This window comes from Pempheris klunzingeri, chromosome 1 (assembly GCF_042242105.1).
Source record: "Pempheris klunzingeri isolate RE-2024b chromosome 1, fPemKlu1.hap1, whole genome shotgun sequence".
NCBI lineage: Eukaryota > Metazoa > Chordata > Actinopteri > Acropomatiformes > Pempheridae > Pempheris > Pempheris klunzingeri.
Window position 1 is genome coordinate 13,198,990 of NC_092012.1, and position 14,321 is coordinate 13,213,310.

Here is a 14,321-nt window from a genome sequence, read left to right on the forward strand (position 1 = left end):
CGGAGCTGGAAGTTAAAGCTGTGATGGGTTGGAACCAGCGACGTTGAAGTTGTGCAGTGCATGTCATGAAATACAACTACTAAATGTTTGCCTTGGAAGCTAACGGTTTTGGAACATGTTCTGTGTAGGAGGAAAGTCTGCAGGACTTGTGGACGGGGGACAAGTCCGTCATTTCAAACATGGAAAATCTGGCAAAAGGAGATTGTCTTTGCTTTTAGCTTAGATTCAATTACAGGACGTTTATTATTAAAGGCAGGATATCTGAAAGCATTTGAGGGAGCAAATGATCATATATTGGAGATTAGATATCCCACTTCATTAATTTTAATGACCAACTTTTGGTTTGAATTCATTTTAGTGTATTTTAGTGCATTTTGTTACATTACAAACTAAAATTGCAGACACTTGATGACGAAAAGTCATCCATCACAGTAAAACATCATGTGTAATAATAACAAATCAAAGTTCACTCACAGCTGCATTACCAGACAACTATAACATAACTTTGATCACAATAAAAAAAGTCATGACCCTAACCCTGACCCACACAAGTCTCAGGCCTCTGTAAGTCGATTTTTATGCCACAGTAAAATGAATGGAGACTGTCGGCCTTAAAGGTGGGTGAACCGAACTGAAAAACTAAAATGAAATGCTATGCTTTGAAAACAGTTATGTCAAATATATGTGATTTATAGGAGTTAAAACATGAAAAAGGGCTTGTATGGTCATTTGATTCAAAGGCAACTATCACTAACTCTGCACTCCTGCTGCGTAGTCTGACCACAACCTTATAGTGGCAGATTGTATTACACGCTGGGCCTTACAGAGGGCTTAACTGGCTGATACGCAACTGTTGTCTACTCAACTGTAAACGTCTTGACCACACACAAACCACACACATGCCTCCACCAGCTGCTCCCTCTGCCTCCTTAAAGTACGACGGGTTCGCAGTGCCAAAGGGCAGCTCCCTGCTTACTCCAACATGGAGTTTGTGTTGATAGTTTGAGTGCAGGTCAAAGTACTGATCTCCGCTCTCTTTGGCATCCCCAAGCAGCTCTTCACAGCATATAACAGGAAAACCTGCACTTCCCTAAGGAAGCCCTACAGCAGTTTCAGGGAGGTCAGTCCAGACTGTTGGCAAAGCCCCTCAGAGAATTTCTGAGCTTCAGTGACAAGATGCAGCAGATGCTGATGCCACAAAGTACTAAATGCAATTTCTTTCTTTTTATCCTTTGCAAAGTCTGATGTGTTGCATTTTACAAATACTACAATGAAAATTACTGCAATACATTGTTGTAATAAACCAAACCAAAAAGGTCAGTAGCCTGTTCTTGTGTGTTAAAGAACATTGCAGTGACTAACAAAAGATAACAGCGAGACATATTCACGTCCTTCACTGTGGGTCTGACTAACATGCCATTATTTGCTCGGAATACTAATTGAGAATGTGTCTGAGAAAATGGCCTTGCTTTGCTGTGGACGGATGTTATCAGTCAGAGGTCTCAAGGAAATCACTGATTCTCAAGCTTGCATAACCAGTGGGACAGTTTTTTTCCTCACTGATTCAACAAAATCGATTGGCAGAGCAGCTGCTGATTTGGGACAAACGGTACCAAACAGTCGACTAATAGCGAGGCAGTTGGTATGAAGATTGTTCAGTGTGGATCTCCATTTTATGTGAGTTGGCGTACTGAAATATGTTCACTGTCAATCAATTGTCTATCCTGCTGTGCAGTTTTGACCGTGAAAACTCTTTCCTGAGATTATTGTGCACAGCAGTACACATAAACCAACTGTTTTCCGGGTTTTGTGATCTGGTGGTTTATTACAGTGAATGTTAATTTTTCCAAACAATCCTCTAACATCAAAGCTGGAGATCACTCAGTCAAACCGCGAGCATCTAGTAAGACAGGAAATATTTATGATGGCTTCATCTGAGTTGAATTTTTGTTACGGGAATGCATCTGTTGTGCAGATGTGAGGTGGCGCATTTCTGTGATTTCCCTTGTGACAACAATGTACATAATGACATAATAAATCCTAACAGGCGAAGCAATGTAATAATACCTCCACAGAAACTGTTCAACATGCCTGCTCACCAGATATTTCACCTCTAGAAGATACCTTGCCCCAAGCTAATCAGGGAAGAAAGCTACACAGCAAGGTTACACATCCGCCCCCTTACAGGAAATCACAAATTATCTCAATACTCCCTCCGCCTGATAATTTTACGGCCCCGGGCAGTGTAATGAAAAGAAAAATGGGATGGAAATTAAATGTGTCAGCAAAGAGAGAATGGCATGAGTACTTCTGATTGCATTTCTTTTTTTAAAAAAACAAAACTTTTTCACAGAGAAGAGCTACTGCTGAGAAATGACTGAATAAGAAGCTTAAGGTGGTCTAATACCTGCTCTGATAATTCAGTACTCCCAATGCGCTTTGTATTTAAGTGATGGAGGAACTATATGGCAGCTGCATCATGAGTTCATTAGAACCAGCCAAAGTCTAACAGCCGCCTGAAATGGACGAGGACTCTCGGGACTCGGACGTGACAGCTTCCTCTCGGACATAACTCAACACATTTGACTACTCTGGCACTTAATAAAGGTTTACAGCACCAATTCCCATTTCTCTTTTAATGAGCTATGATCAAAATGACAAATGTGCTTGATCTTTCCTCTTTTCATAAGCATGCTTCATCCTCTGAAGTCTTTTATTTGGTTATCGATGTTTTATAATCAATCAGGGACATAAAATGAATGGATATGATTGTCGTTATCCAATAAAGGCACAGTGGCACATACTGTATATCATTGCTGCAGACACTCTGAGTCAAGATAATCTACCAAGATCATGCACTCGCAAACTACAGCCAGCCCAGGCTAGATACACACTGCATACTAAGAGGTCTGCCTCTTGGGGAAAGACAAATGCTGTTGCTATTCTCCACTTCCTGCCCAATTAATCTGAGTCTGAGCACATTTTTTTGTTTTTTTACATCATCTGACTGTTCTCGCATGGGATATGTTACACAGTGAGAGATGAGACCTGGACACATCCGTTTAAACTTGACGATTGTAGCAATTTAGAGACAATTATTTCTGAACGACTGCTGACTGCTACTCAAGTTAATGGTTTCATTCTGATTAGAGAAGTAACCAGACTGGTCTGGAAGAGTCTGTGGCCATGCTAGAAGCTCTGTGAGGCTGTAACTCCACACATCAAGGCTATGAGCTAAACTCTAGCGTCCAACATGCTCATGTTAAGCAGGTATAAGGTGTACCTTGTTAACCTTTTCAGTTAAACGTGTTAGCATGCTAACTTTTGCTAATGAGCACTAAACTGAGGCTAAAGGCAATGTCAAGTTTTGCAGGAATTTGGTCATAAACCTTATGAAAGTCATCCTGAGGAGAACATGAATGTCTGAATCCTGCTGATGTATCTTACTAAAAAACACGAGTCAGCCTCATGTTAGAGCTGGAGGAGTCAGGGGATCCCCAAAGTCATTAGAATGCAGTGGGACCATCTGTGCAGAACTTCATGGCAGTCCATCCAAATTTAGTTGATATATTCCAGTCCGACTGACTGACATTGCCATATTTTTCAGTCTGACTGACTGACATTGCCGTCCCCAGAGTCATGCTGGTAACTTGGCTAAAAATAGACAAGTAAAATCGTGAAAGGTAACGTCTGCTGATAAAGATCAAACAGCTTGAAGGCCCAAATTCACTGTTACACATCCAGATTTTACAAAAACTAGCAAATGAAGAAAATATATAAATACACAAAATCCAATTTTTGCAAACCAGATATACACAATGTGTAAACTGATTTTCTGGAGTTGTCTCTCAGTTTGGACACTCAAATGGATTTCAAACAGTCAAACATCACAGTGTGTGGTTAAAGCCAACTTTGACAGCAGCATGAAACATGGCTGCATGAATAAAATCTACTGTTGTTGGAGGGTGCGACAGAAAATTTTGCACAGTGATGAAATATTGCTATAATGTGAGAAGCAAGGGGGGGTGCATCTCCATTGTTTTCTTTGAACTAGAAAAAAAACACACCAACGGGTCAGTACGTATGGTACACTATGTTGTTACTATAGCAACCAGGACAGCCCCACCAGTTGCAAATGACAGAGTTAACAGTTCTGAAGGCTGGATTTTACAAATTAATCTAATTTGCCTGCAGTATTAATACATATGAAAACATCACAGCTCTCATCATCAGCACAGTACACAAACATATGCTGGCTCCCACTCACCTTGAGACGTAGCCGTATGGTGTTGCAGTCCCTCAGGGGGTTCAGTTTCAGCGTTTCTCCCAGGTTGTTGCAGCTCGAACTCTGCTGCTGTAGCTCGCAGCATACACACACTCCATCGCTGTCAAACTTGAGCTGGGAGGGAGGAGGAGAGAACACACATCCACACTCATGCATGCACGCCACATACACAAAAACACACACAGACGCACATGCACACACACACGCAAACACACACACACGCAAACACACACATGCACAGATCAGACCTGAGCTTGGTGTTCTCAAAATTATTTTCTAAAGAGGAGGATACATTTACTCTTGAATGAAGTATATTTTTACGAGACACTGTGAAACATGTCAAAAAGACTCGTGAGACACAGAATATCATACTGTATTGTGATTGTGAGAGGCTGCTGCACAAGGCTGATCAAAAGCGTACAACAAAAGAAGAGAGGCTGTGGGATATGAGGAGCTACCAAGGGGGGGATGGAGGTAGAGCACACCTCTGTTATGTGTCCCAGATAGAGAGAAAGCAGGACATGAACCCAACAAGTATGGGTTAATTACATTGGGGAGAGGAGATGAGGAACATTAACGTTTCAGTCACGACGGGGGAGGGGGGGGACGGACTCTGGGGAGCCACATAAAGCAGTAAAGATGGTCTCCTTGCGTAAGGAGAAAAGCTGCTTCTAATGTAGAAGTGGTCGGGTTAGTGGGCTGGGTGCTGGATGAATCACAAGGGGCTTCTCCAGTCATGAAAAAGATAGGAACCCCTGGCAATATAAATGCAGCTAAAAAATCAGCTTAGTGTCTCATAATGAAAATGTGACGACTGAGTGCTCTGTTTCCAACTTTCTCTGATCACCAGCTGCAAGGAGAAAAAGCCACTTAAAAACTTTTGGAAATGTGCTGGATGTTTTGCATGTTGTTGAACATTCCTGGGTGTAGAGAGCATGTAACTAAAAAACATTTACAAGCTCAAATTAAAGAGGAACTCTTAAAGAAGAATGAGTTCTCCTTAACTTGTGACATTGGAAGGTGTTTTAGGGTTGAGGGTTTCCAAAGCTGTTTGCCCAATATATACCGACCCCTTAAATGTATTTGTGTGTGGCAGGCTGTATGACTTAAACTCAGTCTGCTGCTTTGACTTTGACCTTATATAACTATAAAACTTCCAAGTCTCCCAACTTTATGGCAGTGCAACACCAAATTGCTAATCTTTCAAAGTTGTTTATCTGTATTCTAGTTGTCTTCGATTCTGGCAAAGATGGATGGGATAATCATGAGTCATTAGTTTCTAACAGACAAAAAGTTCAGCTCCCTTTAGATGTTGACTCAGTTCTACAGGCTGCTCCGAACAGCAGCGCTGCCTGTCAGCCTGCCATGTGCCGACATTTATGAATATAAATGTGGACTCACATGCAGACAGCCATAAACACATGCCTATTACTCACAGGTTTCACAGTTGATAATAATACAGGGCAACGACAAAATCCAAGTTTCATTTTACAGCTTATGTAATGTCAAATATATATAGCATAATGCACCACATCATTTTTTGTGGGGAGTTGTTTTTATTATGAGTTATGCACAGACTGCACCTGAGCCCTGCTGTTTTTGCTTCTTTTTCAGCTTTTATTTTATACTTTAAGACAAATCTGCACCATGGAAAGTCAAGTCAGATATCACTGGAGTTGAATCAGTCCTGATTCTATTAATATCATAGTGTCATGTCTTTGCGCTCTGGTGGAGTTATAAGTGAGAAGAAGAGGTGTCTTTTTTTTATGAAAGCTGCATAAATCAGATTCAGACAATTGATTCTAGAATATATATATACATACTGTATAAGTATATGTGTGTATATATATATATATATATATATATATAGGCCATCTGCAGTGCACCATTTCAGGAGGTAGGTATATAGGAAAAGTGACAAATTCAATGACTTATGACATGGACATGTTTTCGTCCACGTGTTTCGATTGTGGGACTCAAAGCTGTAGAGCACATGGGTTAAGGTCCAGTTGGTCTCACCAGCTGACAGTCTTCCAGAGAGTTGACCAGCTGAGCGTTTTGGCAGGAGAGGATGGAGCCCGCCAGGTTGAGCATCACACACACGGCTGACAGCAGCATGAAGAATGTGATCTGTGACAGAGGAAGAGAGGAAAATGACAACATAATGTCAAAATGTGTGTTTAAAAGCAGCTGTGATACCAGAGCAGTGTTCTTTGCTAAAGAATCATCGATCAAAGGGATTTCAACAGATTACCAAAGACAAATCAATAACCCGTTTCTCATCACACCCCTAGAGTCTGACGGAGAGAAAATCATAATTACATAAAAGCTAATCACCTAATGACACAAGAAACAACTTAATGGCAGAGGGATGTTTTTCCTCGACATCTGAACAGTCGTGAAGCAGCTAATGTCTCTCAGTCAGTATAAAACACAGACACACACACCACCAACACCAGTCTCAACGGAGCTAATACGTCTTTACGCTTCAAGCTGATAGAGCTGGAAGTTTAGGGCTAATGTACTTTCACTCAAAACATCCCCTCATCCTTTCCCTCAGGGTAAATGTTTCTTTTTATTTCCTACAGCTGACAGCCCAGTGGATATCAATCCCATTTGCAGAAATATGGCAACCATGTCTGGTACTTTAAATTACAGGTCAAGCTTGAAGGACAGACTTTTAAAGCAGACAACAAACACTCTCTGTCCAAGAAACCGCAAAACCAGTCAACAGCATTCAGAGCTACATTCCAGTCAGCTACAGAAGCTCCTAATTGATTCATTTAATTAAAAGTCACAATAAAGGCATATTTTCAAAGTCTGCGTTTACAAAATGTTGGAAACGTGTAACCCGGAACTGCGTTGGTGGAGGACATAAAGGGCACTGGCAGGAGGAGTATGACGGATATAAAGGTTGTGGAGAACACACATACGCAGATGGAGAGGAGGAGAGAGGGACCAGGGGGAAGGGAAGGAACTGGAGGTGGCATGTAATAAACAGATGGAGCGATAAGTTTAAGTGCTTTTCACCATGGCGGAAAATTGAAAGATTGAGAGGCTGATGAAAGAGCTTGAGGAGCAAGAAAATTGGGAAAAGAGAAAGGAGTGAAGGAAAATGCAGACAACAATTTTTTTTTAAAAAACAACAGACAGTCATTAATAGACAGTGATGGAGAAGAAAAGAAGACAGACAGCGAGACAGACAGAACAAGACTCAGTGGTCCCATGGTGCATTGGTAGCGATGATGTGGGGACTGGATTAATTAGCATTTCATTTAAATGTGATATCAGCTGACTGGTTCTCTGGTTGATCAGCTGCATGAGAATATAATCAAGGCTCCAGGACGAGCACTCAGCTGTGCAGCGGTTTTGTATAATGGCCGCAGTCAAAACTGCAGCTCGCGTACTGGATTCTTTAATATACACAACATTATGAAATAAATTAAACAAATATCCCTAAAATAAGAAAATTTCAACATAAAATTTTTAAATACTGTATATATTTATGACCCACCATGTAACGACATATTCAATTTTATGCTTTCAATGTTTCACTTAGAGTAACACTAATGTAACTACGTGCTATAAGCCCCAAAATGTGAAAGTGTGAAGAATAGTTTTGCTGTATGTACTTTGTGACCATATCAACCTGGATTAACCCCCATCAAACTAAGACGTTAAATTCTGGATTCACCGTTGTTAAGATTCTTTGTGTCTACTTTGTTGTAAACCGTGACTGGATTTGCAGACGTGAATGTATTGTGAAAAGTTTACAGTCACACAACTGTTTCTTGATACTGACTCACAACCTTGTGGGTCATTACGAACTGGTGCGATGCAGCCAAACACTGTTCAAACTCCCATTATCTAACATTCTTTCGGAGATCCCACATTTTGCGAGGATAACAGTTATGTATGATATTGTCAATGTGAAATAAGATGATTATTAAGATGATGAGCTTAAGATAAGTAATAAAAGAGGAAAATGGTATGTCTTTCTCTCGCTTTGAGGATACTCAACATTGAAAAAGATTTGGCTACATACAGTCAGCGTCATGTTCTGTCAAGCAAATTTGAAAACAAGATCGTATAGGGGCTTGTGGGTAAAATGGTAACTCATTACCTTTACGTAACATTAATTCTATTTTACTGATTAGATGCTGCTGTAAGTAACAGATATGACTGAGATAAAGTCTGGGAGTGTCTGCTTGTATCCTACTGAAGTTTCTCACCCAGACAGAAGGGATCTGCATGTTACTGTGGTAGAACCTAACAGAGACTCATTTAAATGAATGAACACTGTTTTTATTCATTCATATTGATGAGCGAAACTCCCTAACTGTGGTTTCTCTTTAGGGAGTTCTGAGATGTCAAATAATTAGACTTCTACTGCCAACTTGGATTTATTTCTCCTCTTTATACAGGAATATAACAAGCAAATATGAGTGCTATTTGATGTGAACATTTGTTTGGTATTGTAGAGGAATACTGGTACCACTGGTTCCATAGACAGACTTTCCAGAGACAGCAGACTTCTGTTGTAACATCTGCAACGGCTCATATAGTATTGATTATCACGTGTAACAATAATAGTCAGTATTTTCAGAATGCTGTTCTGCAGAAGTGAACAAGCAGAAAAGCTTCTTCATTAGCTAACTTGGAAGTGCAGGAGCGTTTAACTCAAATGGTGCCATGACCATAACCATCACATTGATGAAAGTTCTCAGGGTTCGTGATGTTGCCAGCTGAGCTGGTCAGACACAATGCTGCGTCTCAAACAATAACGAGCTACAATCCCAATTGAGGAGAAAACAATTTCTCTTTATAAAAGCACCAGTGACTGCTGGAGTGCTCTGCCATAATATCATGCTGCTTTAAAACGATACTTGTTTTTGTTCTTGTGTGCATTTGCGTAGCTCACACATAAATCTACGCTGGGCGCTCCACTTACCATTTATCGTAATCTAAAGCTACAATAAAAGCGCACAACCATAAAACAACAAAGACGGTGCCACGGCTACCCTGCTGATTCAGACAGACGCACTGGCAAAATTGTTGTTTTTTCTGTATCCAAACAGTCCTCTCCAAGCCTGTGAGACAGTGTCACCTGTGTGTCCCCCATGCTTTCTGTCTGCTGAGCTGATTGTCACGCCTGGCCCCACACCAACGCCTTCTCATTACCAAGTAGGATCACATAGCACCATTTAGCAGCTAGTCATTAATTACTGCTGCGATGCCCTCTGCATGTCAAAGAGGAAAACACACAAACACAAAAAGCTACGTGCACACGCTGCTCTGTCGCCTTAACAGCCGAGGCAGATTTACGCTGCATGTCATCATCACATCGTTTAGCGCCCACTGCGGAGGACAACACACCACAATACAATCACCATTCATCTCCACGACACACTCTCATAGATTACACATAGATTAATATAAGGCCCAAGGTTCGGGTGTGTCACTGTAATTCTCTGTAACTGTTGCTGAGGTGAGAATCATTTGGCCTTAGCTTTGCCTCTTCCTATCCTTCATCTGGCCGCAGTAGCTCGTCAAAGTGCAGAGGAGATGGATGTCGTTTTGGACGGACCATGTTTGTTGTAAAGAATCAGACTGGTGAGAGTTGCAGTTATGTAAGATGCATGAAAGAGACTTTATCTTAAAAGGTCCCATATTATGCAAAATGCACTTTAATACCTTTTCAACATAAATATATGTTCCCGGTGTGCCTAGAGAAAAGACCACCCTCTCTCTGTTTCTCCTGCTCCATCTTTCAGTAAATGTGTGTGAAAACATAAGCAGACTGACTGTCCCCGTCCACTGAAAACCTCCTGAATCCACCTTGCTATCCGCCATTGTTTTTTCCTTACTAACGCCAGGTCCCGGTGAAACGAATAAAAGCTGCAGCTGCCACGCCTGCTGTGAGAAAAATAATGCGTTTTGTGAACACTAAACATGTAAACGTGCTCCAGTAGGACCTCCAAACACAAGTATGAACCTGAAAATTAGCAGAATATGGGACCTTTACAGGCACCCTGTAGAGTTTGCAACCACTAGTAATGCTCTGGAGCAGTACTTTTCATGAGTGGGTCCCTGTTTTGCTTGTTATTATGCATGAGGAGACATATGCATGCGCACAAACACACAGGTGGCGTGACACATTTTCCTGCTTTTACATCTGTATTTTTGATTAAACAAAACATAATGGTTCAATTAGTGAGCTGCTAGCTGTGGCCTTACACTTAACGGACAAATATGAGCATTTTACCAACCTTCTAATCTAACTGGCAGTCCTTAAAGGAGCGTGGAGTTTCAATAGATTTTGAAAAATTTCTCTAAAACAGTGTCAATTCAACAATTAACGCAACCTCTAAACATCAGCTTTTCACTTTTAATCCACTTGTCTAAACAAAACACATCACAAGTCTCAGACAAAAATAGATGGCTGCATGTCTGGAATTCAAACACATCTCATGTTTCTGTTCTAAAGCTTTCCCCATCTGTCTGTGTTGCAGCCAACAACAACAAAGAACCAAACTCATTCATCACCCCTGTTTATTTGAAGAGGCACGAGTCAGAGATAAGATAAGCATCTCAGAAGGGGGACTGGACTGATGCAACAGCAAACACTAAAAGGCTTTCATTATACGACTAATAAGAAATACAAAGATGTTTAATAGATATCAAAACAGAGGAAAATGAGGGCTCATTTATGAAAAGACAATTTCAGCATTATTTTAGGTGGAAATGAATGAATATCTAATTAGGCATATATGGCCTGAAGCTTGTTATTATAACAAGGTTATAACAAGACATTATACACATTTCGTGTATATGTGCAGATTAGCCAACGTGCACCTCTAGCGGTTCAAGTTTTCAAACGCTGAAGATGGAGGCATATGTGGTACAAATCTGACGCATGTGGAAAGCGCATGTGACATGTGACATGTGACATGTGACATGCGTAATGCAGTGGCAGAGGCCCCCTCAGTGAGTGAACAGTTTGCAAGGCGGAAGGTGAAAATATCTAAAAGAATATACTCATCAATACATAAGATACAACCACCAGAGCCTGAAGTATAAGACTATGTGCAAGCTTCTGGGATATTTCACCTAAGACCCATTTCATGTTAATGAGAGCTGAAGAGATATTTAAGCTTTTTGAAATAATGTTAGCAGAGTACAGGGAGGAACTTTAAGGAGAAGAACGAGCGACATCGGAAACTACTGAACGATGTTTTCAGCCCTGAAGTCCAGTTGCAAAGAGCTGGTTTACACTTTCATTGTTATTCTCACTGCAAACTGCTGGGAAACAGACTGAGTCTGTGTACTGTTCACTTAGTTAATTTATCTAATTTAGTTCTAACTTTAATCTAAGGTAAGACTTCTTTTATTTTGTTCGGTGATTTTGCACACGTTCAGTATGCCACTTAGTGCTGTATCGCTCTGAATATTAAAGTGGTCATTAGCACCAGACCACTCTTGTGACTTTGATACCTTTGAAGATTAAAAGTCATAGAGGGGTAAAAACATGCCAGGCTGACATTGGTATGATGTAAGCAAGGCAACACAGATGATACTGATAATGGCTGCGTTAGACAGTAGGTGTGTGAATGATCGAGATCAAGCATTGACAATAGCATTGTATCATTAGCCTAAAAATTATCATCATCATTATCAGATTCATCATCATCAACGTCATATTATTATTGCCAGTATGAACTTAAGCAGACATATATTGTATACTTGCATATATTATTAGATAATCCAACTTGTGTACCTCATGTATATATAGTGGAGAACATTCTGTGTAAGGGCGGCATAAAGGAGCCTCATAAAGGCTTTGGCCGGCCTCGATTACTGCCGCAGATTATATGCTTTTGCTTCATGGAGGAGCTGATGATGAAATCCTAACACTATAAAATCTTATCAAAGATGCATCAAAAGTGCAAATCGCAGCATGCTATGCATCTGTTTATTACATCTATTTCTCTCAGAGCTCACAGCCTCGGGAGTACATGTGGTGCATTTTTAGCATGCGTGACAACCAAAGGAAATCTGTCTGTGAACTTTGTAAAAACGTAGCACAGATCTCACCTCTAAGAGCCAAACTTGTGATTCAAGGTTATGTTGTTTGGTGATTCTGTGTTCCTGATGCTTGTCCTTATTAATTCTCTATGTTCTTTTTAATGCTGATGTGTGAAGCCAATTTTTCATCATGTGGAATAAGTGCCTCGTTAACTTACTGAAAGAAAGGTGTTGAACCGACAACTTCATTAGTCCATCAATAGAAAACTGATCAACAATTTTCATAACTGATCCTTTTTTGAGCAGAAATAATAGAAGCTGGAACTGAGGATTTGCTGCTTTTCCATGTTTGATATCTTTGTAAAACATGTTTGGGTTTTGGATTTAGATTTATCACATTTTATCCCTTTGGAATCCTGGGTAATTTTGGGTAATTTTTGTGCACCTTTTATGCACAAGTTCTTTGTTTTAAAAGAAAATGGCACTTATTAATTAAAAATCTCATACATTGTTCTGCTTTTTAATTAAAAATAGCATAACGATGTAAGAAATCAAACTATAATGCGGTCTGTTTACCGTGCTTCTTTAATTGAAAGTCTGCGTATGCCTGCAAATCACTGATTAATAATTCAAATATTAATCAATTTCTTTCTGTAAATTTTCCCCGCCGTGGGACTAATAAAGGAATATCTTATCTTATCTACATAATTTGTTATGTCTACAGTTATAAATGAGATACCCACAGCAGCACTTTCCTCAGCTTGTCTCTACATGATATATAAATAAACCTGTGTAACTTTAAAGGAGCATATTCACCTATGAATAGACAAACCCCAGAAAATTGAGAATTGAGATTTATCAGTAATAAAAATGATCATTAGTTGCAGCCCTATTTGGCTCCACTCCTCCAAGACCAGGCAGACCTGGTGTGGCTGAGTTACACAGCAGTAGATAATACTAATGTGGTGTGACAACGAGATCTGGGCTCACACTGTAGAGCCCCCAGGTAGTAAACGCTGACCGCACTGTACGTCAACATTCAAATAAGCCTCTTTGAAAAGACATCATGATGTACAGCTGGGTTTTTAACACTTTGTAATTTCCTCTAAGTAACTAAAGATTGGGCAGAATTGTATAAAAGGAGAATTTGAAACACCCTTTGACTGCAGTACAAATTACTATTTAGTCTGCAGCAGCACTGCGACACAAGGCTGTTTATTTTCAATTACCCCTGAGCAACGAGAGTCGGAAGCAATGTAATGTTTTTTCGCTTGTGCTCAGCAGATCACAAACCTTCGGATTCAGTTTCCCTCTGACACTGTATATCAATCCTCGGGCCTCTGCAGAGCTCAGAGACATCTCTGAACAAAAGACACTTCAAGGACAGCAAGAGATAATTACTGGTTATTGATTAACATGACACTACGGAGTAGAGTCATATGTTGGAATTAGGAACTTCAAGATCTAGTAAATTGTTCTGCTACTTAAAGTAATGTAAAATAAATGAAAATGCACATAATGATGAGGTTATGCCACAACCAGTAAAGATAACAATGTGTTTCTTCTGGTCTCCCTCCTACTGACTTTATAAACACACAAGCGAAAGAAAACCCAGAGCTACAACAGCTGGTTCTCATTGGTTCCTACTGCTAACTGAGGTAACTTTCTGCCCGTCTGCTCCCTCCTCCCACCGAGGGCCCTGATGTGTATTTATGTATGCATGTGTGCGTATGGGGGAGTGTGTTAAGACCATATCATCAGGAGTAGAAGCGATCAGAGTTGGGCGACCCCGAGTTCAGTGAGGGTCCAAATAAACAGTGGAGGTGTTGATATTAACTCTCAGCAGCAGAACCCAGGGGACATCACACTAACCCAGACGTAATGACTTCCACAGACCCGTGATCCTGCTGGGGAATAGCTTCATCACAGGAGTATGCATCATTTTACTCCCTCATTCACTGTGAGATACCTGGACACACATGCATTTGCAGTGAGACCATAAACTCTACAA

General features: G+C 40.4%; 1 protein-coding gene across 1 annotated transcript in view; it reads right to left on the minus strand.

Annotated features, from left to right (window-relative positions):
* fam189a1 (family with sequence similarity 189 member A1) overlaps positions 1–14,321 on the minus strand; it is an 87,936-nt gene that overhangs the window by 12,077 nt on the left and 61,538 nt on the right. The window contains exons 3-4 of the mRNA XM_070835079.1: positions 6,305–6,415; positions 4,268–4,432 (exon numbers count right to left, since the gene is read on the minus strand). Coding sequence (XP_070691180.1) covers positions 4,268–4,432; positions 6,305–6,415 — 276 coding nt within the window. The remainder of the gene's footprint in view (positions 1–4,267; positions 4,433–6,304; positions 6,416–14,321) is intronic.